This window comes from Bidens hawaiensis, unplaced genomic scaffold, assembly GCF_021521415.1.
Source record: "Bidens hawaiensis isolate Kalapana, Puna unplaced genomic scaffold, B.hawaiensis_p1.1 tig00060324_1, whole genome shotgun sequence".
Taxonomy (NCBI): Eukaryota; Viridiplantae; Streptophyta; class Magnoliopsida; order Asterales; family Asteraceae; genus Bidens; species Bidens hawaiensis.
This window is the reverse complement of record NW_027500886.1, coordinates 14,273-37,524: the sequence shown is the minus strand read 5'-3', so window position 1 is coordinate 37,524 and position 23,252 is coordinate 14,273. Positions and strand designations below refer to the sequence as shown.

Here is a 23,252-nt window from a genome sequence, read left to right as displayed (position 1 = left end):
ATTCCACAGCAGGTAGCATTATAAACAACTATATATTCTGCCATCATGGTGGAAGTAGTCGTTAACTGTTGCTTATGACTCCTCCATGAGATGGGCCCGCCCGCTAACATAAAGATATACCCCGAAGTGGACTTCTTGTCATCTTTGCATTTAGCAAAGTCAGAATCAGAATAGCCTACCACTTCTAAATTATCACTTCTTTTATAAGTCAGTTTGTAGTCTTTCGTCCTTTGAAGATATCGAATTACCTTCTTAGCTGCTTTCCAGTGTTCAAGGCCAGGATTAGTCTGATAACGGCCTAACATTCCAGAAATATAAGCAATACCTGGACGAGTACAAACTTGTGCATACATAAGGCTCCCGACTACTGATGCATAAGGTATCAATCTCATTTTCTCCTTTTCAACCTCTGTTTTCGGACATTGGAATGCCCCGAAAACGTCTCCTTTAACTACAGGAGCTGCAGTTGGGTTACAATGTTGCATGTTGTAACGAGTAAGGACACGGTCAATGTAGGCCCTTTGAGATAATCCTAAGATTCCTCTGTGTCTGTTTCGGTGAATTTCGATGCCAATAACATAAGAAGCATCTCCAAGATCCTTCATGTCGAAGTTATGTGAGAGTAATCGCTTCGACTCATGCAACATGTCTAAACTATTACTTGCCAATAGAATATCATCTACGTAAAGGACAAGTATAGTAAACTTACTCCCACTCATTTTGAGGTAGGTGCATTGATCCACTTGATTCTCTGCAAAACCTTGTTTCTTCATGACTTCATAAAACTTTAGGTACCATTGACGTGATGCTTATTTCAACCTATATATTGACTTCTTGAGCTTACAGACTAGATGTTCTTGACCTTCAGGTTTAAAACCTTCAGGTTGCTTCATGTACACCTCTTCGTCTAAAGTGCCGTTAAGGAAAGTGGTTTTCACGTCCATCTGATGCAGCTCTAAATCAAAGTGAGCTACCGGGGCCATAACGATCCTTAATGAATCTTTTCGAGAGACAGGTGAAAAAGTCTCTTTATAGTCAATTCCCTCTTTCTGAGTGTAGCCCTTTTGCAACCAATCTTGCTTTATAGCGTTCAACGTGCCCATTTGGATCAAGTTTTGTTTTGAACACCCATTTACATCCTACGGGTTTGACACCGTTGGGCAATTCTACCAAATCCCAAATGTCATTTTTCCTCATGGAATCAAGCTCATCAATCATCGCTTTATTCCATTCAGAAGACTGATCACTGCTCATGGCTTCATTATAAGAGGTAAGATCATTAAGCTTTCTGGGAAAGGCGTCAGCTTCAGTTAGGTAGGTGACATAATCATCAAAGTTAGTAGGTCTTCTAGACCTAGATGACCTCCTGAGCCGGCCTTTGTTGATGGACCAAATTACCCTTTCTTGCTAATCAAGGGTTTCCCCTTGGATGTATATAAATATGGAGAGACTAATTAACATCACATAACTTAACCCTAAACCCTCACATAATTCGTGAGCCTCTCTCCCTCTATATTATTCGGTTTCTCAAGAACCCTAATCCCCATCACTAATATACATCCTAAAGGGGAACTCGACAAAGCTGACTGTCATGTCGTCTGGATCATTCTCATCAGCCGTGGCCTCTCTCTCTGCTGTAACATGTATGTTTTAGTTATAGGTTTATCATAACATCCATGTTTTCTATTACATACATGAAGAACTGATCAACATCCTTCACTTGTCTATTACGTTCTGAGGATTCTCGGAGCCGGCCTTGAACGATAATTAATTTTTATTAAATATGTATTTTTCATTTAAAGTCGCCTCTAAAATGTTGGTATCGTTTTCCGTTTTCGTTAGTTTTTTAATTATACCTTATAGGCAATTTGGTTTATTGATTTGAAGCAAAAGATAGTAGCACCTGTGATTATTATATGTGATACACCATTGAATCTTTATTTATTGCTTTCAAATATACTATAAAACGATTACAATAAAGTGGCAGGTAAACGGGCAACAAACTGCGCCGCAACCCCCTTTTGAATATCAAAGCCAATCCTGCTAAAAACAAAACTTTGGGACCTAGAAGCTGAAGAGGTTCCGTGTACGACGCGCTGAACCCTACTAAAAATTTTCACAGCCTCTGGGGCAAGAAAACCAAATGTATCAAAGGCAAATGGTAGAAAGACATGTTGATTATCTAAAAAAGCTTTCTCGTGTTTAACAACTTTGCCCGATTCAGCCTTCAACGCAGCCTGACCCACAACAAACCCACGGTCCATGAGCCCAACAAGAGGGGACACTCCTGTAAGATCCACACAGGCGTGTTTCCCTCTGCCCACCCGAACACAAGAATATCAGCTGGTCGTAAAGTAGACCTCCCTTCAAGAGGACCCGTGAGAAAGTTAACAGGGGCCTCCTTTTAGCAGAAATCCCTGCCCGTTTAAGAACATCACACAGAACATCCCTAACCCAATCATGTCTGTATTTAAAGCCAGAAAATTCTTTACAATGCACCGCATGGTCACCAAAAGAATCCAAACAGACCTTGCGACAAATTGGGAAAGGCTCATCAGTCGGGAACATAGGGATCATTAACCGGTACTTAAGGATAGACCGATACTCCAAACCCGACATACGTTGGCCTAATCCTTCAATGGGATGGCCGTTAGAAAATCCTGAGCCCGAGGAGCCCGAAGGCATTCAAACACCGCCTTTTGGTGAGGGGATAGATCAAATTTCACTTATAAACTCTTGACGATTCAACTAAATAAGGCACTCGCCACAACATGTTGGGCTTTAGGGGGGGCGGTGTCCTTATTAGAGAACCCGCTAAGATCAAAATTTGGAAATGAAGTACGTATACGATCCATCGCACACCCATAATCAGAGTCCAAGCCATAAATATCACAACCCCGCAGAATATGGTCTTGAAAACACCAAGATTGTGCTCTCGAAGCCACAAAAGCATATGTAGATACATCCTCGGCTGAACAGAGACCCAACCCCCCATAACGGGTCGGAAGTGATGCCAACCTCCATTGGAGATCCCCAAAGAACGGACCTCCACAAACCACAATGTCCTCAATCGCCCTTCGAAGACCATTGTCAAATATAGAAACAGCTTCCCCCACATACATAGGTTGGCACGTTCTCAAACCGAACAAAAGCTTGGCGACTCCCATACATGAGCGAAGCAAAAGAAGCTCACATTGAGGATCCCGAAGTCTTGGGAGACAGCTCATCAGTTCCACAGCGCTAGATGCCCTTTTCATAGCCAAACTGCTGATAAACCCCGCATCCCGGCTTACAGCACCACCAAGGAGTTTCACGCCAAGCACCGGCCTTCCAATCCCGTAAAGGAACAACCCCTCCTGCACCTTCACCCCATTGCATGTTGGCCAAAATAACTCTGTTTTCTTAACGTTTAATTCAAGACCCAAACGAGGCCCCTCAGACCTGATAATATCTAATGCTTTGGCCACCTCTCTAGTATCCCCGATAATCGTGTCATCATCCAAGTACCAAACATGAAAAAGAAGCTTGCACCGATCTCTGATTTGGTGAACAAGTGGGTGCAAAACTAAGGCAAAAAGGAGAGGCCCAAGAGGGTCCCCCTGTTGAACCCCAGTGGTGGATTTAATGTAAGTATCACCCACATATAACCTAGCCGACTGCCCATATAAAAAATCCACCCAAAGAGAAATGGAAGGACATCGACTCCGGATCTCATGTAGAAGGGTCGTCCTATCTACTAAGTTGAAGGCATTGGAGAAATCAACAGTAAACATTGCCAATGACCAATTCGAATGAAACTGATTTAGAAACATGTTCACGCATATATATTCTAGATTCCTTTTCTATATATTAATTCATCTCTTTTAATATTAATACTTTTAACATAATAATTTACCTCTTATTGTAAAACATAGTTATTTTAATAACAAGTGTTTTCTCAAAAGCACTTGCAATCTTGCATGGACAGAATCAATTCAACATGAAAAATTCCCCAAAATTGCCACCCCCTTATTGTTCACACAACCACTTGCAAATTTGATGAATACATGTATATATATATATTCTATGAAGAGTACCACACCCAGGGGCGGACCCACATAGTGTGGATCGGGGTCCCGGGACACCAATGTTTTTTAAAAAATTATTAGAAGCGGTATATTAAATTTTTTGAGGACCCCATAAGATTTAATACTTGGAACCCATACTATTAATGTTGATGTGGTCTGGTGGAAAGTCCCTTGTTTTATCTTTGAAAGGTCATGGGTTCAAGTCTTACAAGGCTCAGTTTTTGGTTTTTTGTGTTAATTTTTAGTGTTAATCAATCATTTGATTGCTAATGTTGCAATGATAACTTTGGAAACATTCAAACACCTCTAAAATACATATCATTGTTTTCAACTTTATGCATGGTTTTCTTTAGAAACATTTAAACACTTTAAAATATCAGTTTTATTTTTCACTAGTTTAAGTTAATGGTTTTCAACACATGCTTATGAAAGGGTGGATCTAGGTTCTATCTCAAAAATGTTTAAGAAAGGGAAAACAAAGTGTTTATGTGTCAACCCGACCCATTTTGACCCGTTCAGGTAGTGATGATTGAAAAGAAAGTTTTATTATGATATTGTTTTTTATTATGTTCTTCGCCTCGACCCGACCTGAACAACGACCGACCCGAAAAATTTGAACACCGAAAATATGGGACCCCATTGGCAAAAAATCCTGGGTCCGCCACTGACCACACCCTCCTCAAATTTCTCTTCTACAACACTTCACTTTCTTCCTACGTTAGACGTATATTCAATAATTCGAACAATGGAATACCAAAACGGAAAGATGGAAAAGGCGGGAAAGACACCACGCCTCATTCCGAAAAGAGGAGAGGTGAAAGCTAATATTTGCAAGGAGTTAAAGAAGGAAGCTACGTGCGATGCTGGGGCAACAACTATCATAAAGAAGCCGAAGTCGTCATGTTGTTGTTGGTTTTTCTAGGTCATTCAGATGTTCTTCTGAAGCCGAAGTCATCATGTCGTTGTTGGTTTTTTTAGGTTTTTGAGTTGTTCTTCCAGTTATGTACCGCATCGTTATCTTTGGTTTTTCTTTACTTGTGTACTGTGTGGTTTGATTATATGAATAATCTTTCTTGTATGGTGTAAAAGACTATGGTCGTTTTTTACTATACAAGATGATAATAAACAAATGCCTACGTGGTTTTGGTGTGTTTAAAAAGAGCTCATAATAAATTTATTTGTAGATAAAATATTTAATACGGGAATTATAATACTTGTAATGTTTTATTCGACAATAAAATAAGGCAATTATAACAAATCTATGTGATATTTTTTTTAAAAGGGGGTTATAAATTAAAATAAAAGTAAATTAAAGGACTACATATAAAGATGAGATTTTTTTCCTCGAATATATGTATCCATATCCGTTTATTCGGTACGGTACCTAGATTTACTGATTTTAGGTACAAGTATTTTGGGTGCAGGTACGAGTATTACGAGTACTCGGTACTCGCTTAGAATATGTAGGGGTTTTTTATTGGTTTCCCACACTCATGATTTAACGTATCAATATTCTTTATCATCAGGCGGTTCAATTCCAAGGTTTCAAGCGGGCTTTTTAAAACCTAATTGCCTTATATCTTCCAACCTGCCCATCGATCGATAGAAAAATCCTATAAATCATCAGTTCTAATCAAATCCTAGTTACAGTCGTTTTGGTTGTGGTACTATAGATAACTGATTGTCGATATCGTAACGATACCGATACCAAGTATAATGGAGATTTTTTTTAAAAAAAGAACAAAGTGGTACCAAAACGAGTATCGTACCGAAAGTACCCATACCATGAAATTCGGTACGCGTACCCAGATTTATTGAGTTTCGATATAGGTACTTTTAGGTATAGGTAAATGTATGGTACTGATTTCATCCTTATATCTATAGTTAAGTATAAATGAAAAAGGAATGAATTTTTTAACTTCATATCATACGTGAACCAAACACAATAAAATTAATTATTAAATTTAAATGTTTTCTTTTATATCTAGAAAAGATGGATAATATTCATCAACTTTGTTAGATTCTTAAGTGTTTACTCGTTTAGGTGGTTTAGTGGTTTACACACTTTTTTTTTTCTGGAAGAAAATGTGTTACTCGGGCTGCCGCTTCTCATTGGGGAAAAATATTCCTAGACCAAAATGATGCTTTGATAACAAATGAGTGTAAAATATGTTTGAGAATTATAAAAACCAATTTATTTGTACTTATTACTTTGAATGTTATATACAAATTAGTTATTTAACCGCTTATGTTCTTTCTATCCAAAAGATTATTTTATTGTTTAACTTATTTTCATGATGTTAGTTAGGTTAAGTGTTATGGGCTAATTTGTAATTAGGGGACGATATAGATGCCACATAGGTATGTTAACCCCTCAAACACCACGTCTCTCTAATCAAAGGGGCGTTAAAGAGGGGGGGCATCATTAATGGTGTGTACGAAACCGAAAAAACTGAACCGAAACCGATAAAAATAAACGAACCGAAAAACAAAAAACAAACCGAATTAAAAGTTGACGGTTCGATTTTGAACTTTAACAAAACTGAAACATTGGTTTTGGTTCTTTTTGTGCTTTGTTAAGAACCGAATTAACCAAACAACCATAATAACCAAATTGTAACCATTAAAATTGAAACTACTGATGACTACTTGTTTGGTTTTAACATATATAGTTAATAACTAATATATTTAGTTTCTACATATAGTTAATAACTAATATTGGTACTTTTAGTTTTGATTTTAAATTTACCTTTAATAGCTTTTAATATCTTAAATTTAAATATTCAATAATCTATTAATAATTAGTTTAAAGGAAAAATATTAAATTTAAATATTCAATAATCTATTAATAATTAGTTTAAAGGAAATATATATTACGCCTAATTCAATATCTTGGGTCAATTTTTTTTTCCAAAAAAATTATGGCCCCACTTGCAAAACTGAAAAAACCACATCTAAAACCGAACCTAACCCAAAACCAAAACAAAACAAAATCAAACGGTTTAAAAAAAATCAAAAAGCCAAAAGCTTGGTTTTCACCGAATTACACCGTGCACACCCCTAAACACCATACCTTTTTTCTTTTCTCCGTTAACGAGTTAGCCCATTTCGTGCAAGCCAAATGGGGTACACCTCCAAATAACATATCACACCTTTTTCTTTTTTTCTTTTTCTTTATTTAATATCTAGTTAGCCCATAACATTAGTTAAATGTTGGTTAGCCAAAGATTTCTTGACGTTAGCGTAACACATTAAGTAGGATTTTCTATAAATGAATCGAACGCTAGGTGAACTGTTCGTGAACCGTTCGAAGGAAAACTCATTTACTTAATAAACAAACGAACTGACATGAACAAAAAATTTGTGTTCGTTTAATTAAACGAGCGAACATGAACACATGTTCCATTCGTTCATTTATGTTCATGAACGTTCGCTTATGTTAGCTTATTTATGTATTAATATAAAATAATTAAATATTATATGGAAGAGTCATCTACTTAAAGATTTATATTTGTTAATATATGTTCATTTAAGTGTTTTCACTTATGTTCGTTTATATGTGTTTGTGTTCATTTACATTTGTTTAGTTATGCTCGTTTAGATTTTAATCAAACGAATATAAGCAAATACAAATGTTCATTTTTTAAATAAACAAATTAAAATATAGTGTTTCTTAAACGACAAATATAATGTTACGTAATCTTTATTTTTATCTACGTTGAAAAGTGTCGTTCAAAACCAATCTAGGTCAAATATAATATACTTTTAACTTCTTTTTTTCACCAACGTTAATATTTCTATGTATACCTAGATATAACAAGCTCTTGCAATGTGTGACCAAAACGTATGGATAAACGTCATTTTTTTAAGTTTTTTTTATGACAACTTAAATTTTTATAAAGGCTAACTTTATTAACTTTATCTTTTATTAACGTTTCCAAAACAACACACGGGCTTACGTGTATCAACATTTCCGCCGTAACGCGTGGAGACGCTTACAAGCTTTTCATTAAAAGTCGCCTCTAAAATATTGGTATCGATTTCGTTAGTTTTTAATAGCCTTTTAGGCAATTTGGTTAATTGGTTTGAAACAAAAGATATTAGCATTTGTCATTTTTATATGTGATTAAATTAAACCATTAAACTTTCTATATTATGATTCCTTTTCTATATATTACTAATCAATCTCTTTTAATATTAATACTTTTATCATAATAATTTCCATCTTATTATAAACTAGTTTTCCTATCCGACACGTTGTGTCGGGGCAGCTGGCAAAACCCTTGCGTTGAAACCCGGCCGTTGGTAAAACCCGAGCATTACGACGATGAGTTGACACGAATTCGGTCAGTACCGGCTGTGTTCGTTACGATATAGACACTATTGGTATAGTTAGGGTTAAAACTCTAAAATTAATTCGTCAAATTAACATACAAAAACTTTAACGTAATAAAAAAACAAAATATTTAAAACGATATTTATTTGGTTGGCAAACCCGGGCGGTGGAAAAAACTCAAGCGTTGTCGGTCCTGGGCATTGAGGCGATAACTTGGCACGAATTCGGTCAGTTATGATTATGTAATTTACTTTAAATAAGGCCGCGAGTTTACACGAACTTGGTTGGTTTTTTAAGATTTGTTATGGTACCGGAACTAAAACAAAAACAAAAATACAAAAATGACCTTTAATTGGTTTCCATTACGTTTATTATGGTAAGTAAATTAAAAAGAAAAAAAAAACAAAATTTACCGGCCAATACAGTGCTGCAAAATGGTCCAATAAGCCACTTGCGACACTAAACTTGTTAGTTATATATATAGTAGTAATTAGTATAGAACATAATTATTTTAATAATATGTTTTTCTCACAAGCACTTGCAATCTTACATTGCCAGAATCAAAATCCAACATGAAAAAGTCCCCAAAACTGCCACCCCTATTGTTCACACAACCACTTGCAAATTTTATGTACATATATTCTACGAAGAAGACCACACCCTCCTCAAAATTCTCTTCTACAACACTTCACTTTCTTCCTACGTATTACTATCAAGTATACAAGCAAGAAACTAGTGTTGTCGTTAGACGTATATTCAAGAATTCAAACAATGGAATACCAATACGGAAAGATGGAAAAGGCGGGAAAGACACCACGTCTCATTCCCAAAAGAGGAGAAGTGAAAGTTAACATTTGCAAGGAGTTAAAGAAGGAAGCTACGTGCGATGCTGGGCATTCAACTATCATAAAGAAGCCGAAGTCGTCATGTTGTTGGTTTTTTTAGGTCATTGAGAAGTTCTTATGAAGCCAAAGTCATTATGTCGTTGTCGTTTTTTTAGGTTATTGAGACGTTCCTCTGGTTATGTTCCCCATCGTTATCTTTGGTTTTTCTTTACTTGTGTAATGTGTGGTTTGACTATATGAATAATCTTTTTTGTATGGTGTAAAAGACTATGACCATTTTCACTATATAAGATGATAATAAACAAATGCCTACATGGTTTTTGTGTATTTAAAAAGAGCTCATAATAAATTTATTTGTGGATAGAAATTTAATACGAGAATTAAGATACTTGTAATGTTTTATTCGCCAATAATATAAGACATTTACAGCAAATCTATGTGATCATTTTTTTTAAAAGGATGTTATAAATTAAAATAAAAGTAATTTGAAAGGGTACATCTAGAGAGAGAGATTTTTTCCCGAATGCCTGTATTCGTACTCGTCTATTTGGCACGCATACCCTGATTTACTAATTTTTAGTACGAGTACTTGGTACTCGCTTAGAATATGTAGAGGCTTTTATTGGGTTTTCAACACTCATTATTTAACGTATCAGTGCTCTTTATCATCAGGTTGTTCAATTACAAGGTTTCAAGCGAGCTTTTCAAAACCTAGTTGCCTTATATTTTCCAATCTGCCCATCGATCAATAGAAAAAACCTATAAACCATCAGTTCCAATCAAACCCTAGTTACAGTCGTTTTGGTTGTGGTATTATAGATAATTGATTGTCGGTACCGTACTGGTACACTACCGATACCAAGTATAGTGGAGATTATTTAAAAAAAAACAAAAACAAAGTGGAACCAATGCGGGTACCGTACCGAAAGTACCCGTGCCATGAAATTCGGTACATGTACCCAGATTTACTGATTTTTGATACATGTACCTTTAGGTATATGTAAAGATACAGTGCCAATTTTATCCCTATATCTATAGTTAAATATAAATGAAACTAAAGGAATGAATCTATAATTTCATATCATACGTGAACCAAACACAAAAAAATAAATAATAATAATTAAATTAAATATTTTCTTGTATATCTAGAAAGATGGATAATATTTTTCAACTTTGTTAGATTCTTAAGCGTTTACTCGTTACTCGGTTATGTTTACACACTTTTTTTTTCTGGAAGAAAGTGTGTTAAAAGACTCGGGCTGCCGTTTCTCATTGGGGAAAAATATTCCCAGACCAATATGATTCTTTGATACCAAATGAGTATAATATATGTTTTGAGAATTATAAAAGGGGATTATTAGAGAAACTACGGGGTTTTACTAAAAAAAACCCTTAATATGCCCCGTATAGCATAATATGAAACATATTGAGGGGTTTTTTAGAAAACCCCACCATTTTCTGTCTTAATATGTTTTTTATTTTATTTATTTTATTTTTTTCATTTTGTTTTAGTTTTGTGTTTTATTTTTGTTATTTTGTTTTCTTTTTTTTATATATAATAATTTTGTTTAAAAATTTGTGTTTTTATAACAATTTTTTTAACAAAACAATAAACACGTATATACATCAAACCAAAAAATTATCATATACAAAAGATCGAGTTTGTAGAAAATAAAACAAAATATATACAAACTATAAAAACGGTGTGTCGTCGATGACAGAGGCCGTAAACGCCGCATCGTGAACATCAACGTGGTCGTCCACGTCGCCGCCCCGTCCGTGTCGAACGCCCGACGTGCTCGCCTCGTGGTCGAAAGTAGGTGGAGGTGGTACCTCGTACCTCTCACCACGCTGAGTAGCGCCGATGTAATTGAGGACCCGCCAGTAGGTAACGAGTACATTGACTCACCGTAAAATTGTTCAGGTTGACTCTCGTAAGCGAAATACTCCTGAAAAACGTAATGGTAACATGTATTAGTTAAAAATCAAATGACGACTTTATATTAAACATATATTACCTGGTTTAAATTTGGTAACCCGGGCGTGCTAGGCTGATCATAAGACTGTTCAGGCCGACTATCGTAATGGTGATACTCCTGACAAACGTAATGGTAACATATCTTAGTTATAAACAAACTAACAAATTTATATTATATTAATATACAATGAAACCTGGTTCAAATAAGGTAATCTCGACGCGCTAGGCTGATCGTTAGGCGCGCATCCCGGCTCCTCCTCGTTGTCAGGAAACAAATTGTCGAACCACCACATTTTATTTTTTTGGTTTTGATTCTCGAAAGGGGATAGTGAATTGTGTGTGCATGTATTTGTGTATTGTAACACATACACACACACACATATATATATATATATATAATAAAGAGAAGAAAGGGGGAGCCATATGGTTTGTTCTCGGGTTAAACGGGTCGGGTTAATTCGGGTTTAACAAATTAAAAAAATTTATCCACCTTTAACAATATCAAAAAAAAAACATATTCTAAGCCGTTATAAAAGCGTAATATACAATCATATTCAATAATGATTTATAATATTTAGCAAAACCTGAAATTTATCATACAAGCATGCATTAGACGGGATGGAGTGTTGTAGCATGTGGATCAATACTTCTGTAGACTGAAAAAACATGTCCAATACATATTGGTTTAAATACTATATTATTTAAGTTTTTGAATTGAATTATAGAATATACATTTTCAACATGATTTATGGTAATTAATACATTGGGATCCAATGTGATAGATCCAAATATTAATTGGAGTATTGAGAACAACCGAACAAGAATATATATGGTCATTATTTTACTTCACCGCTAAACTGCCCTATAAAAATTAGGATACATACATCGATGTATCATACTTTGGGTTATTCGGGTCAACCCGAATAAGGGTATTTCAACCCAAATACCGACCCGAATATTTTATCTCGGGTTCGGGTTAGGAGGTTAATCGGTTCGGGTGAATTCAGATCGGGTTATTCGGGTCTCTGCCGCTTCGGTCGGGTTTCTTATTCGGGTACGAATAAAAAACACACCCCTAATGCAACATAGGTATGCTAACACCTCAAACACCACGTTTCTCCAATTAAAGGGGCATTAAATAAGGGGCATCATTAAGGGTGTGCATGAAACCGAAAAGACCGAACCGAAACCGATAAAAAAACGAACTGAAAAACCAAACCGAATTAGAAATTGACGGTTTGGTTTTGAATTTTAACAAAACTGAAAGATGGGTATTGGTTCGTTTGTGTTTTGTTAAAAACCGAAAAAACCGAACCGAAATAACCAAACAACCATAATAACCGAACTGTAAGCATTAAAACTGAAACTAACGATGACTACTTGTTTAGTTTTAAAATATATAGTTAATAACTGATATATTTACTTTTTACATATAGTTAATAACTAATATTGATACTTTTAGTTTTAATTTTAAATATACTTTTTATTAGCTTTTAATATTTTAAATTTAAATATACAATATTCTATTAATAATTAGTTTATAGAAAAAATATATTACGTCTAATTTTAATATATTTGGTAAAAAAAATTCCAACAAATTCTGGCCCTATTTGCAAAACTAGAAAAAACCGCATCTAAAACCGAACCGAACCGAACCTAAAGACCAAAAACATAAAACTAAAACCAACAAAACCAAGATCGAATGATTTTAAAAAAATAAAAAACCGAAAGCTTGGTTTTCACTGAATTGCCCCACGCAAACACCTAGACAACATACCTTTTCTTTTCTTTTCTCCATTAATGAGTTAATGCCCACTTCATACAAGTCAAATGGCGTCTACCTCCAAATAACAGATCACACCTTTTTTTTTATTTAATGTCTAGTTAGCCCATAACATATTAGTTAAATGTTGGTTTGCCGATTTCTTGACATTAACGTGACACATTAAGTACAATTTTCTAGTTAGCTCACGAAATAAATAAACCACATAGGCCTGTAATATAAACCCAACGCTCGGTGAACTGTTCGTGAGTCTTTTCGGGAGAAAGTTTGTTTATTTAATAAACGAACGAACATTAACAAAACTTGTGTTCGTTTAATTAAACGAGAAAACATGAACATGCCATTGCTCGTGTTCGTTCGATTCGTTTACTTACTTTTACTATTCACATTGATAAATGCATCGGTGTCAATCTCTATGCTCTGCCGATTTTATTTGTGTTCGTGAACACATTCATTTTCATAATGAATGAACACAAACACAAAATCTATCTATCTTGTTCGGTGAGTTTTCACGAACCGTTCGTTAACACATTATTTTCCTTATTAAACGAACATGAACAAGACATTGATGATGTTCGTTTGTTCGATTTGTTTAAAACCACATCCTGAAATGACGACCCGTTTTCACAGTCCGGATTCACCTTACCCGAATCACAAAAAACAGTCGAAAAGTATTTCAAAACAACCCCAAAACCAGTTATTCTTCGGAACACAACTGAAGACGAGATGGATGATTACACTAGAGAAATGATGGACCTGAAGACACTTGTCACTCGAACCCTAGAAAAGAAAGGTGTTCTCGCTAAGATCCGAGTAAGTAAACCACACATACCATACCCTTATTATTAATATTGTTTCTAATTTTTAATCTTTCATATACTCGCAATTACGTGGATATCTGTTTAATTTTGTTAAAATGCTTTTGTTCGTGTAATGGGATGCATAGAATTGCCGGATCGGGTGGGTATTATAATGTTGATGTTTTGATGTGTGTGTTTGGGTGAGAATCAAAATTATCAACTTAATTTGGTTTTTGCTAGCAATGAGATCTTGTCGGTTTAAGCTACGCGTTTAATGCCGGTTATGTTTAATGTCGGTTACACCCGTTTGGAAAATAACACCAACCCATTTTGACGCGTTTCGTTAGAAAGGGTTATGACCCCAAGGTTTATGAATTTGATGTCTAAACGACTTAATTTTGTTATTCAAAGCGGCACATAGTTTAGGTTCGTTAAGATTATCGTAATAAAAGGATGTAAGTTTAAGTTTGAAATGCATTTATTTGAAGGCCGAACTCAGAGCAAGTGTATTTGAGGCAATAGAGGAAGAAGATAAAGCAATTGAGAAAGATGAAGGTCTACCTCCCGCACTGCTCAGTAGCTGCAATGATCGTGCGAAGCAGCTTCATGCTTCCCCTTCGGGTATTTTCAACAAAACTAGTTAAATTATTCGTTTCTTATTATAACAAGTCTATTAAATCACCAGCCTTATGCATTTTGGTGTCTGCGCTTTCAGGCAGGCTTATAACTGCACTAATATGTGACTACTTGGATTGGGCACAGCTGGGTCATACACTAAAAGTTTATCTGCCAGAGTGTAATTTGGTAATAATCTTATTTTGATACACTTTATAGTTTTGTAATTACGGTTTATTTAAGCGGTGTAAACGTGCAATTGCAGCAAAAAGATGCATGGAAAGCCGAGTTAAGGGACTTCAGTAATAAGAATGGATATGATATAAACCGGAACGGAGATAGTGGCCCGTTGCTGTTGGATGTGCTTGAAGGTTTCTTGAAATTTGAGGTTTAATATTTATTTACTCAAAACTGTTGAAATAGCATGACAATCCAACTATGGGAAGTTTTATTTACTTGCGCGTCAATTTTAATAAATGCCAAGTTGGATTATTTTTGTAAAAGATAAATTGATGACACTCAACGTAGTATGGAAATTTCGGTTTAGCTTTAACTTATACTCGTGTAAGTTTTTTTGCAGAATCAATCTAAAGGAAGAAGTAATCTAGATTCTCGAAACCGAAGGCCGTCTTCATCATCCGTAGTTGGGGGATTAGCTCCTTTGGGAAGGTAATTATCAACGTGTTAATTTTATCATATCCTTATATTACATTTAATTATTAACAATATTTATTTGTTTCCTTATGTTAGGCAAGGTCCCGGTTCTCAAACATCTGGTGAGCATTACTACTCCTTTGCATTGTTTTTTTTTCCAGTCATCTTCTTAGCTTTCATTTCTTTTATAGTTTAATTTATGTTTTTGTTAATCAATCAGACCGAAGAGGAGGCTCCTCAAACTCTAGCTACAGGAACGATGATTACAACTGGAGATACGAAAATGATGATAATTCAGAGGATCTTAGCCGAGCCTCAACTGCCTTGGAAAATCTTCAGTTGGACAGAAAGGCTCGAAATCTGACCCCCTCTTGGCGGTTTGTCTTCTTAACTTCTCGAAATTTCGTCATTTAGTTTTGAGAGTTGTAGTGATATGCATAGTGAGTTACACTTTCTAAATCTGACTATTAAATTTTGTGCAGGCATGGTGGGGTTGACAGTAGCAAAGACCGCATGTAAGATACTAAGATATACCGAAGGTGTAGTTTGTAGCGGACTATATATGTATGCATTTCTCAATATATGAGAAAGCCGTTTCATAATGAGCAAAAGGTTATGTTTCATGTTGAAATGATTTTTTAGTGTGTTTCTTTGTTTTGAAGGTTGGATAATGAACAATGTTTTGTGTGATTTAATTGTAAATTTCACTGCTATGTTTTCATAGGTATGTCACTTTTTAAAAAGTCGGTTTCATATGTGATATGTTCGGGGTACGTATAGACATCTTTTTATATGTATAGTAGCATCTCCTTTAGTTAGTATGACGCGTAACACTTTCTGTGTTGGTGATGAAATCAATCTTACTTGAGCATATAAAAATATGCATAATTTTAAGAATATAAAAATATATAAGCACTTCACAGTTTACTCGGTTATCATTGATGGGGAGAGATGTATGCAAAATACTAATTACATAATTAATTTATTAAATATATTTCAATTATATAAAAAAAAAAAAGTTAAAAGTGCAATACATAATCTATACTGAAATTTAAAGGAAAATGAACAAAATTGGTTTACCTTTAATACAAAATCTACACATATGTAAGTTAGAGTATCCACGACAGCAAACTTCGATATAACGTCACGTCGTCGTCATATCATATTTCATACTTTTTTCAAAAACCTCATTTTTTTTCTTAACAAAAACCCTCTACAAACCTCATTAAAAAGTATTAAAACTATACATATATAATGTATATATATGCGTGAATGTGAGAAATGGAAAGAGAAAATATGCCACATCATAGTATGTTTCATGTCCGCATTAAAGAACATCACATCTACAGTGGTGGACTATGCTTGTCTTGGGTCTGCCATCTGCCACGTAAGTTCGGACCTCAGAAGTCTGAGCTTGTTGTGGATGCTCTTATATAATATACACCAGTGGCGGATCCATAAATTTTTTTCACAAGGATTAGAAAATTCAATGTTTGTATGTCTATCAAGAGGAATTTACTGGCGGGTCGGATCATTGAATTTTTTTACGGGTTGAATCAAGTCCTCAATCTTTCTTTTACATGATTGAGTCGGGCCAAAGCAAAATTTGGGTCTTTCAGTGTATATATAAAGACTTTAATTCGGTTACGTGTATTTTTAGAGTTTTTCATTTCGTTTACAGTTATATTTTTGCAGTGATTAAAATTAACAACTAACTATTTATGTTGAGTAACTAATAAAACCTAGCTAAGAGAGTAAAAGTTATATACTACTAAACATTTCTTATTCGCGGGGGGGAGGGCAAAGCCAGTATTGTTAAGTACTGTTAATTGGGGGACCAATGATGCATTGACTTAAGGTAAAAGTATTGGGTTGGTGATATTAATTGTTTAAAATTGGACTGATTTAGGCTAATGTGTTTGAGTAATTTTAAAAATTCGAATTGTAAATTTAGATGTCACATTATACAATATCTAAAAGTAAAACCAATTGCTACAGTTAAGTATATAAGTTCAGTGGCGAAGGATAGGTGGGGCTACAGGTAGCCTCGGCCCACTTCGTCTTCTGTGCAATAATGTAAATTTACTTGTTTTCGTCTGACATTTTTTATACGTAGTGTAAATTTACCCGTTTTCAACCGAAAATTTGATCCGGACCCCTTCGTTTACGGTTTTTTTAATGCGTATTTTTCTCCGCTCTCTCGACATCTTCGTCTAAGCTTCGTCATTGTATAAGTTAAAAAAGTTTTTTTTACACAAAATTACATATTTGTATGTTAGGAAAAAAAAAGCAATAAAATAAGGCCATTGATAAAATTACTCTTATCATTGGTTAATTTAAAATACAACTTAAAACATGATTTAAATTTTTAGAAAAAACTATAAATGTAAAATGTTAAAAAAAAAAACAGACCCGAAATCTACCGGAGCCAACACCACCACGACAATTAATTAACACTTGGCAACCGCTAATTAGTTAAGCTGCACCATAACTCCAGTACACCGCCCGCACCATAGTCAAACTCTCAAGATATTTACTGCTGACATGTCAAGGGCACTCCGTAATACCACTTTCACAACAGGGGCACATCCGTCTTTCCACCTCACATGGTAGGCCCCACTGAATTATAAAACCATTAACTGGTCTCACAACACGCCACGTGTCCAATGAAATCGGATATTTTAAATACCGGCGTTTGGCCCCAAGTATTTCTCAACCCGTATACTGACTTTGTACACACGTCACCACCCTCCATCCTACATGTATTCCCGTATCTTAATGACGTGGCACGTTATTGGCCCTCACTACCTCCACGTCATCACATCTTGTATAATAATATCTTCTTCTAGTTCTACCAGTAAACACTCTGTATTGTTGTTTTACAATTACAAAACAAACCCTAGGCCTTTGCTTCTGATACAAGTTTAATCAAATTCCAGCTAAATTGTTATGTATTTTATCAATTATTATCAGATTTTGTGTATACGGTTACTGATGAGCGGATGATTTGACCGAATTAAGTCAAAGTAAGTAGGATATTATTGTTTTGGATGATTTTGTTACGCTTATTTTATTGATTATTCGTTGGAATATTGATTTGTGTATAAAGTTCTGCTGGAGTTGTGTAGTGTTATGTTGAATTGTATGAATGTTGTGTGGCTCTTAGGGTTTTGTTTAGACTTCTGTTTGTTAATTTGAATATGTGGCTAGGCGCTAGTAAGGCGGTGGAGGTATCGGTTAGGTCTCGACTAGCGATTAATTGAAATTAATCAGGATTAATAGTATTGGAGTTTTATATGTGTTTTCCCAAAGTTACTTAACGTACAAAGTCTTAAATATAGGTTGTTTATTTATTTACTTCATGCGTAATTGTGATGCGACTTTGTACGTTAAGCGTCCTTTGTATTGGATCCTATATATACATACACACAACTTTTTATGTATAATTTTTCAAACTTATTAGTCGGATTGGATTAATAAGTACAGTTTTTCAAATACTTCAAAGATTTTGACAAATTGTAACCTATTTTGACCAAAAATTTACCAATTTTGAATGATTTAGACTGGCTTTGACTAACTACTGATTTGTTGGTCTGACTAGGTGAAATCGAATAGGTAGCATACCGACTAGCAACTAATTGGTGACTGATCACGATTTTTACAACACTGGTCTAAACTCAATCAGCATAACCTAACAAGCTATAGGAAGTGTGAGATGGAGCTGCATTTAACGATCAAATGCCGTCTGAAGAAAGATGAGTCAAGGATTAATGAGGATGTCAATGGTTATAATAACACCGAGTTGGCTGATGCTGTTAAACAACAACATCAGCAACCTCAAGGGCCTGTGATTCAGTGGGATAGGTTTTTGCCTCTTAGGTCTTTAAAAGTTCTGCTTGTGGAAAATGATGACTCGACTCGTCATGTTGTTAGTGCCCTGCTACGTAATTGCAGTTATGAAGGTCTCTCATTATATATTCCAAATATTAATTTCAGCTCATATTGTTGAATGTTATTTGATCACATATGAGTTACTGCATTGCAGTTACTGCTGTAGCAAATGGTCTAGAAGCATGGAAAGTACTGAGTGATATCAACAAGCAAATCGATCTGGTTTTAACCGAGGTAGTCATGCCACATCTATCAGGAATTGGTCTTTTGTCCAAGATCATGAACATGGTACCTCGCAAAAACATTCCGGTGATCAGTGAGTATCGCACCTGATTTCATTATATATATAAACTGTTAGTAATTATAAGTTCAATTGGTACACCTGACAATTTTTATGTGCAGTGATGTCATCTGATGACTCTATGGGTATAGTCTTTAACTGCTTGTCCAAAGGTGCGGTTGACTTTTTAGTCAAACCCGTTCGAAAGAATGAGCTTAAAAACCTCTGGCAGCATGTGTGGAGGAAATGCCATAGTGTGAGTTAATTTAGTTATTAGCTTATTATACTTCATCTTCCAAACAAAATACATTAATAAACTAATGCTTTAATCAGTCTAGCGGTAGCGAGAGCGAGAGTGGTGTTGGTGTTCATAAACCTGCAAAGGCAAGAACCATTGAAGTCTCTGATGATGAAACTGATGAGGGTGATGACAGGAGCGTAGACCTTATAGCTAAGGATGGAAGTGATGATGGAAGTGGCACTCAGGTAATTCTAGCAACTGGATGTAAATAACAATGTGAATAAGTTAGAAATGAAGTCTGTATGTGATTATAAGTTTTTGCTGTATGTATGTGTATTTGATAATTTTTTATTTTTTGATGTGCTAAATTGTTTTATTTCTTCTGATGTGCTAAATGATACCAAAATCTTATAGATATGTACCTCAGATAACCTAATTTAGTCACTTAAATATTATCTTAGGGTAAGTGTTGGGAAATACCAACCAAATTCCAACATTTAGCTGTTTAGTGACTTAGTCCCTTAACCCTTTTCTTTTGCAGTGGTTAAATCTCTCAACTTTTTTAAGTTTCAAATTAACGTTTTAGAAAGTCGATAAAAGTTGAGGGACATAATGGTTGCACAAGAAAAGAACTTAAGGGACTAAACTGGGACTAAACTGCTAAAACGTTGAGTGTTGGTTGGTTTTATCCAAACATCAAGCTTTATTTTTATATCAGAATCTATGCATCAATACTGTAAAGTGATACCACTTATGTATGTTCTTGGTTATATAGAGTTCTTGGTCAAAAAGAGCTGTAGAAGTTGCAAGTACCAAGTATTCACCGGACCGATTGGCGGGTGGCCTGGATAACACTTGTGCCCAGGTTATTCATGCAATACCAGATACAGTTAGCACAGAGCATGCTGCAGAGGGTGATAATTTAGGTAACATGCCTAAACTTATTTAAATTAAATTTATAATGATTGGTTTTTATTTCTTTTTTTGAAAATTGTCTATTTATAAGATACTGCAGATGTGATTGAGATGGGGAAAGATTTAGAAATAGGAAATTCTGGAAAAATCATTGAATCAAAGATGAAGATAACGAGAGAGCCAAGAACCACGTTGCCTAATCATTTTATGGCTGGGAAAACAAATGAAGCCTTGTGCTCACCTGCCCCTGAGCTCAGTTTGAAGCGACCATTAGACATGGAGGATACTGATACTGGCACCACCCATAAGAGAAATGTTATAAAACAGTCTGATCTTTCAGCCTTCTCCAGGTATTAATATTATTAGCTGTTGGCTGAAATTGCGTCAGTAAATTCTAACGCTTGTCGTCTTGCAGGTATAACAACACCACATCAAATGCTAATCAAGCTCCAACCACAAACGTAAGCAGCTGTTCACCACTAGCTGTTACTATTAGCTCAAAAGCAGCAAACCATGCAAGCATTCAGTCTAACTCAAATGGAGCCCCGAATCAACGTTCTAATGGCAGTAGCACTCTCAATAACTATATGGGCTCGAGCACCAACAATGCATTGGATGGCAAACCAAATCCTGGTCTTTGTGACGGTGACAAGGCGGCTGCACAGTTTAATCTCCACCACCACCGTCACCATGCTCACAGGATGCAACAGCAGCAGCAAGAATCGACTAATCAAGATGACGGGTCATCAAGAACCATGGTGTCTAATGGTTTAAGTGCACCAGCTGAAACACATTATGGTAGTGCATCAGGAAGCAATAGTAAGAGTAATGGTGAGAATGGAAATAGTGGTGAAAAGGGTAAAATAGTAAATTTAAGTGGAGGTGGTGTTGAACTAGACCGATTTGCTCAAAGAGAAGCCGCCCTGAATAAGTTTCGGCAAAAGAGAAAAGAAAGATGCTATGAGAAAAAGGTATGTTTCATACACAAATGTAAAGACCATTTTGTTCTTGTTTGACAAGAAAATGGTGACATTTTTGGTTGCTTTTTTTTGAAGGTACGATACGAGAGCCGAAAAAAGCTTGCAGATGAGAGGCCACGTGTTCGTGGGCAGTTTGTCAGACAAGGTGCAGATCTATAACGAATGTTTATTCGGATTATGGAATGTGTAGATTGTAGACAGATATGAAGGGAACATTTTCGATCCGAGGACCCTTCGGAACAACTAACATGGCTCATTCCTATGGTGTGTTTCTGTGTTGTGTTATAAAGATTTTACATAAATAAGGAATACATTAATTTCATTTTTTCTACCTCCGGAAATGCCCCCAACCTTCTTCTCTATTGGTCCTCAAAGTCCTGGCCCCACCCACCACCGTGCAAAAAGAACGTTGCCTACACAACAAACCCTGGCAAAACGAGTACTAACATGAGGGGTTGGGGCGGTGTTTGGCTCGTTTTGGGCTTGTTGTGGAGTCCTAAACGATCCCGTCACGTGTGGTCTAAGGTATATTTCCAAGTAAATGATAAGTGTTCGGATTCAGTTGTATTTAAGTGTATATATATATATATATATATATATATATATATATATAGGTGAGATATAGAGAGAACTCCTTTTAAAGAGAGAACTAGAGAACTCCACCATAACCATTGATTTTAATAGATCAATGGCTAAAAAAAAGAAGGGGGCAAAAGAAATTATGGGTTATTTTTAATAAAGAATGGTAAATATGGAAGATGCACACAAATACAATCAATCGGTCTTTCTTCTCTCACCATTCACTCATTTGCATACAAACACCCAGGAGACCAACACCCTAGGGTTTTTGACATTCTTCCAATCGTTCATGTATTTCATCCAATTGACTACGAATATAATCAGAACAACGAAGAACACTATCAGGTAAGCAATAATATTAGTCAATTTCACACATTATCGGCATCAATTAGGTGTATTACACTGCCCTGTTCAACCGTCTTTTTTTTTCTTTTTGCTTTTTCTGGTTAATTGAAGAGAAATAGTGTTGATCAGTCACATAATAAGGGTCTATTAGGCATATAGTGTGTTGGATCTGAACGATTTGTGTATGTACTGTTGATTAGGCGTATTATAGGTGTTGGTTAAGCATGCACTGCATCAAATATGAACGATTTGTATATGTAGTGTCGATTAGGCGTACTATAAGTACCGATTATGAGTGATTTGCATATGTGTTGTCATAAATTGATAACAGTCCATTAATTTACATGATTAATTGAATATTACATAGATATTATACATAATTGTTGTATCCCACTGCATAATTTTTAATTATAATGCACATATGTACTGTTGAACATAGTAATGTTAATGTTTTAGCATGTTTCTTTATACTGCATATACGTAATACATCCGTAAAATATGCTATAAGATTATTAGATCATTTGTGTAGTTCAGCTGTGATGATAATGTCCATCTAGGATGATAATGTTAAGGTAGTATTGTTAATACTTATATGCAATGCATATTAAGATACTAATGTTCAGTTGTGATGATAATGTTAAGGTAGTAATGTTAATACATATATGCAATACATATTAAATACATATTAAGATACTAATATTCCGTTATTATGATAGTGTTAGAACATTTTTTTAGATATAATAAATATACGTTATGTATATAAAGATAATAATGTACATGCTGACAACAAAAACAATGGAAAAATACTAACAATGAAATTGTAGTCGTTTAAAAGATAGTGACGAAAATCGAAGTGTTGACGATATGGCTAGATAAGCTGATACATTGAATGCATATAGTATTTTGATTAGACATATTTGATTATATTATATTACATATATGC

The 23,252-nt window shown here is 35.1% G+C and overlaps 2 protein-coding genes across 3 annotated transcripts; both read left to right on the top strand.

The window, feature by feature from the left end:
• Positions 1–13,670: 13,670 nt before the first annotated feature.
• On the top strand, positions 13,671–15,739 carry LOC143603014 (protein TONNEAU 1a-like). Its single transcript, XM_077079950.1, has 8 exons — positions 13,671–13,822; positions 14,298–14,430; positions 14,525–14,613; positions 14,690–14,812; positions 15,005–15,093; positions 15,175–15,200; positions 15,299–15,455; positions 15,561–15,739. The coding sequence occupies exons 1-8, from the start codon at positions 13,736–13,738 to the stop codon at positions 15,595–15,597; spliced, it is 741 nt and encodes a 246-aa protein (XP_076936065.1). The 5' UTR covers positions 13,671–13,735; the 3' UTR covers positions 15,598–15,739.
• A 1,780-nt stretch (positions 15,740–17,519) lies between these two features.
• Positions 17,520–21,920, top strand: LOC143603013 (two-component response regulator-like APRR3). Of its 2 annotated transcripts, none has more exons than XM_077079949.1 (9): positions 17,520–18,104; positions 18,680–19,040; positions 19,124–19,285; positions 19,372–19,505; positions 19,583–19,735; positions 20,266–20,416; positions 20,506–20,755; positions 20,821–21,376; positions 21,461–21,920. In XM_077079949.1, exons 2-9 carry the CDS (start codon positions 18,794–18,796, stop codon positions 21,542–21,544), a joined length of 1,737 nt encoding a protein of 578 aa, XP_076936064.1. In that variant the 5' UTR covers positions 17,520–18,104; positions 18,680–18,793; the 3' UTR covers positions 21,545–21,920. The 2 variants fall into 2 exon arrangements, with proteins under 2 accessions (XP_076936064.1, XP_076936062.1); XM_077079947.1 differs by having other exon boundaries at positions 20,497–20,755.
• The last annotated feature ends 1,332 nt before the right edge of the window (positions 21,921–23,252 follow it).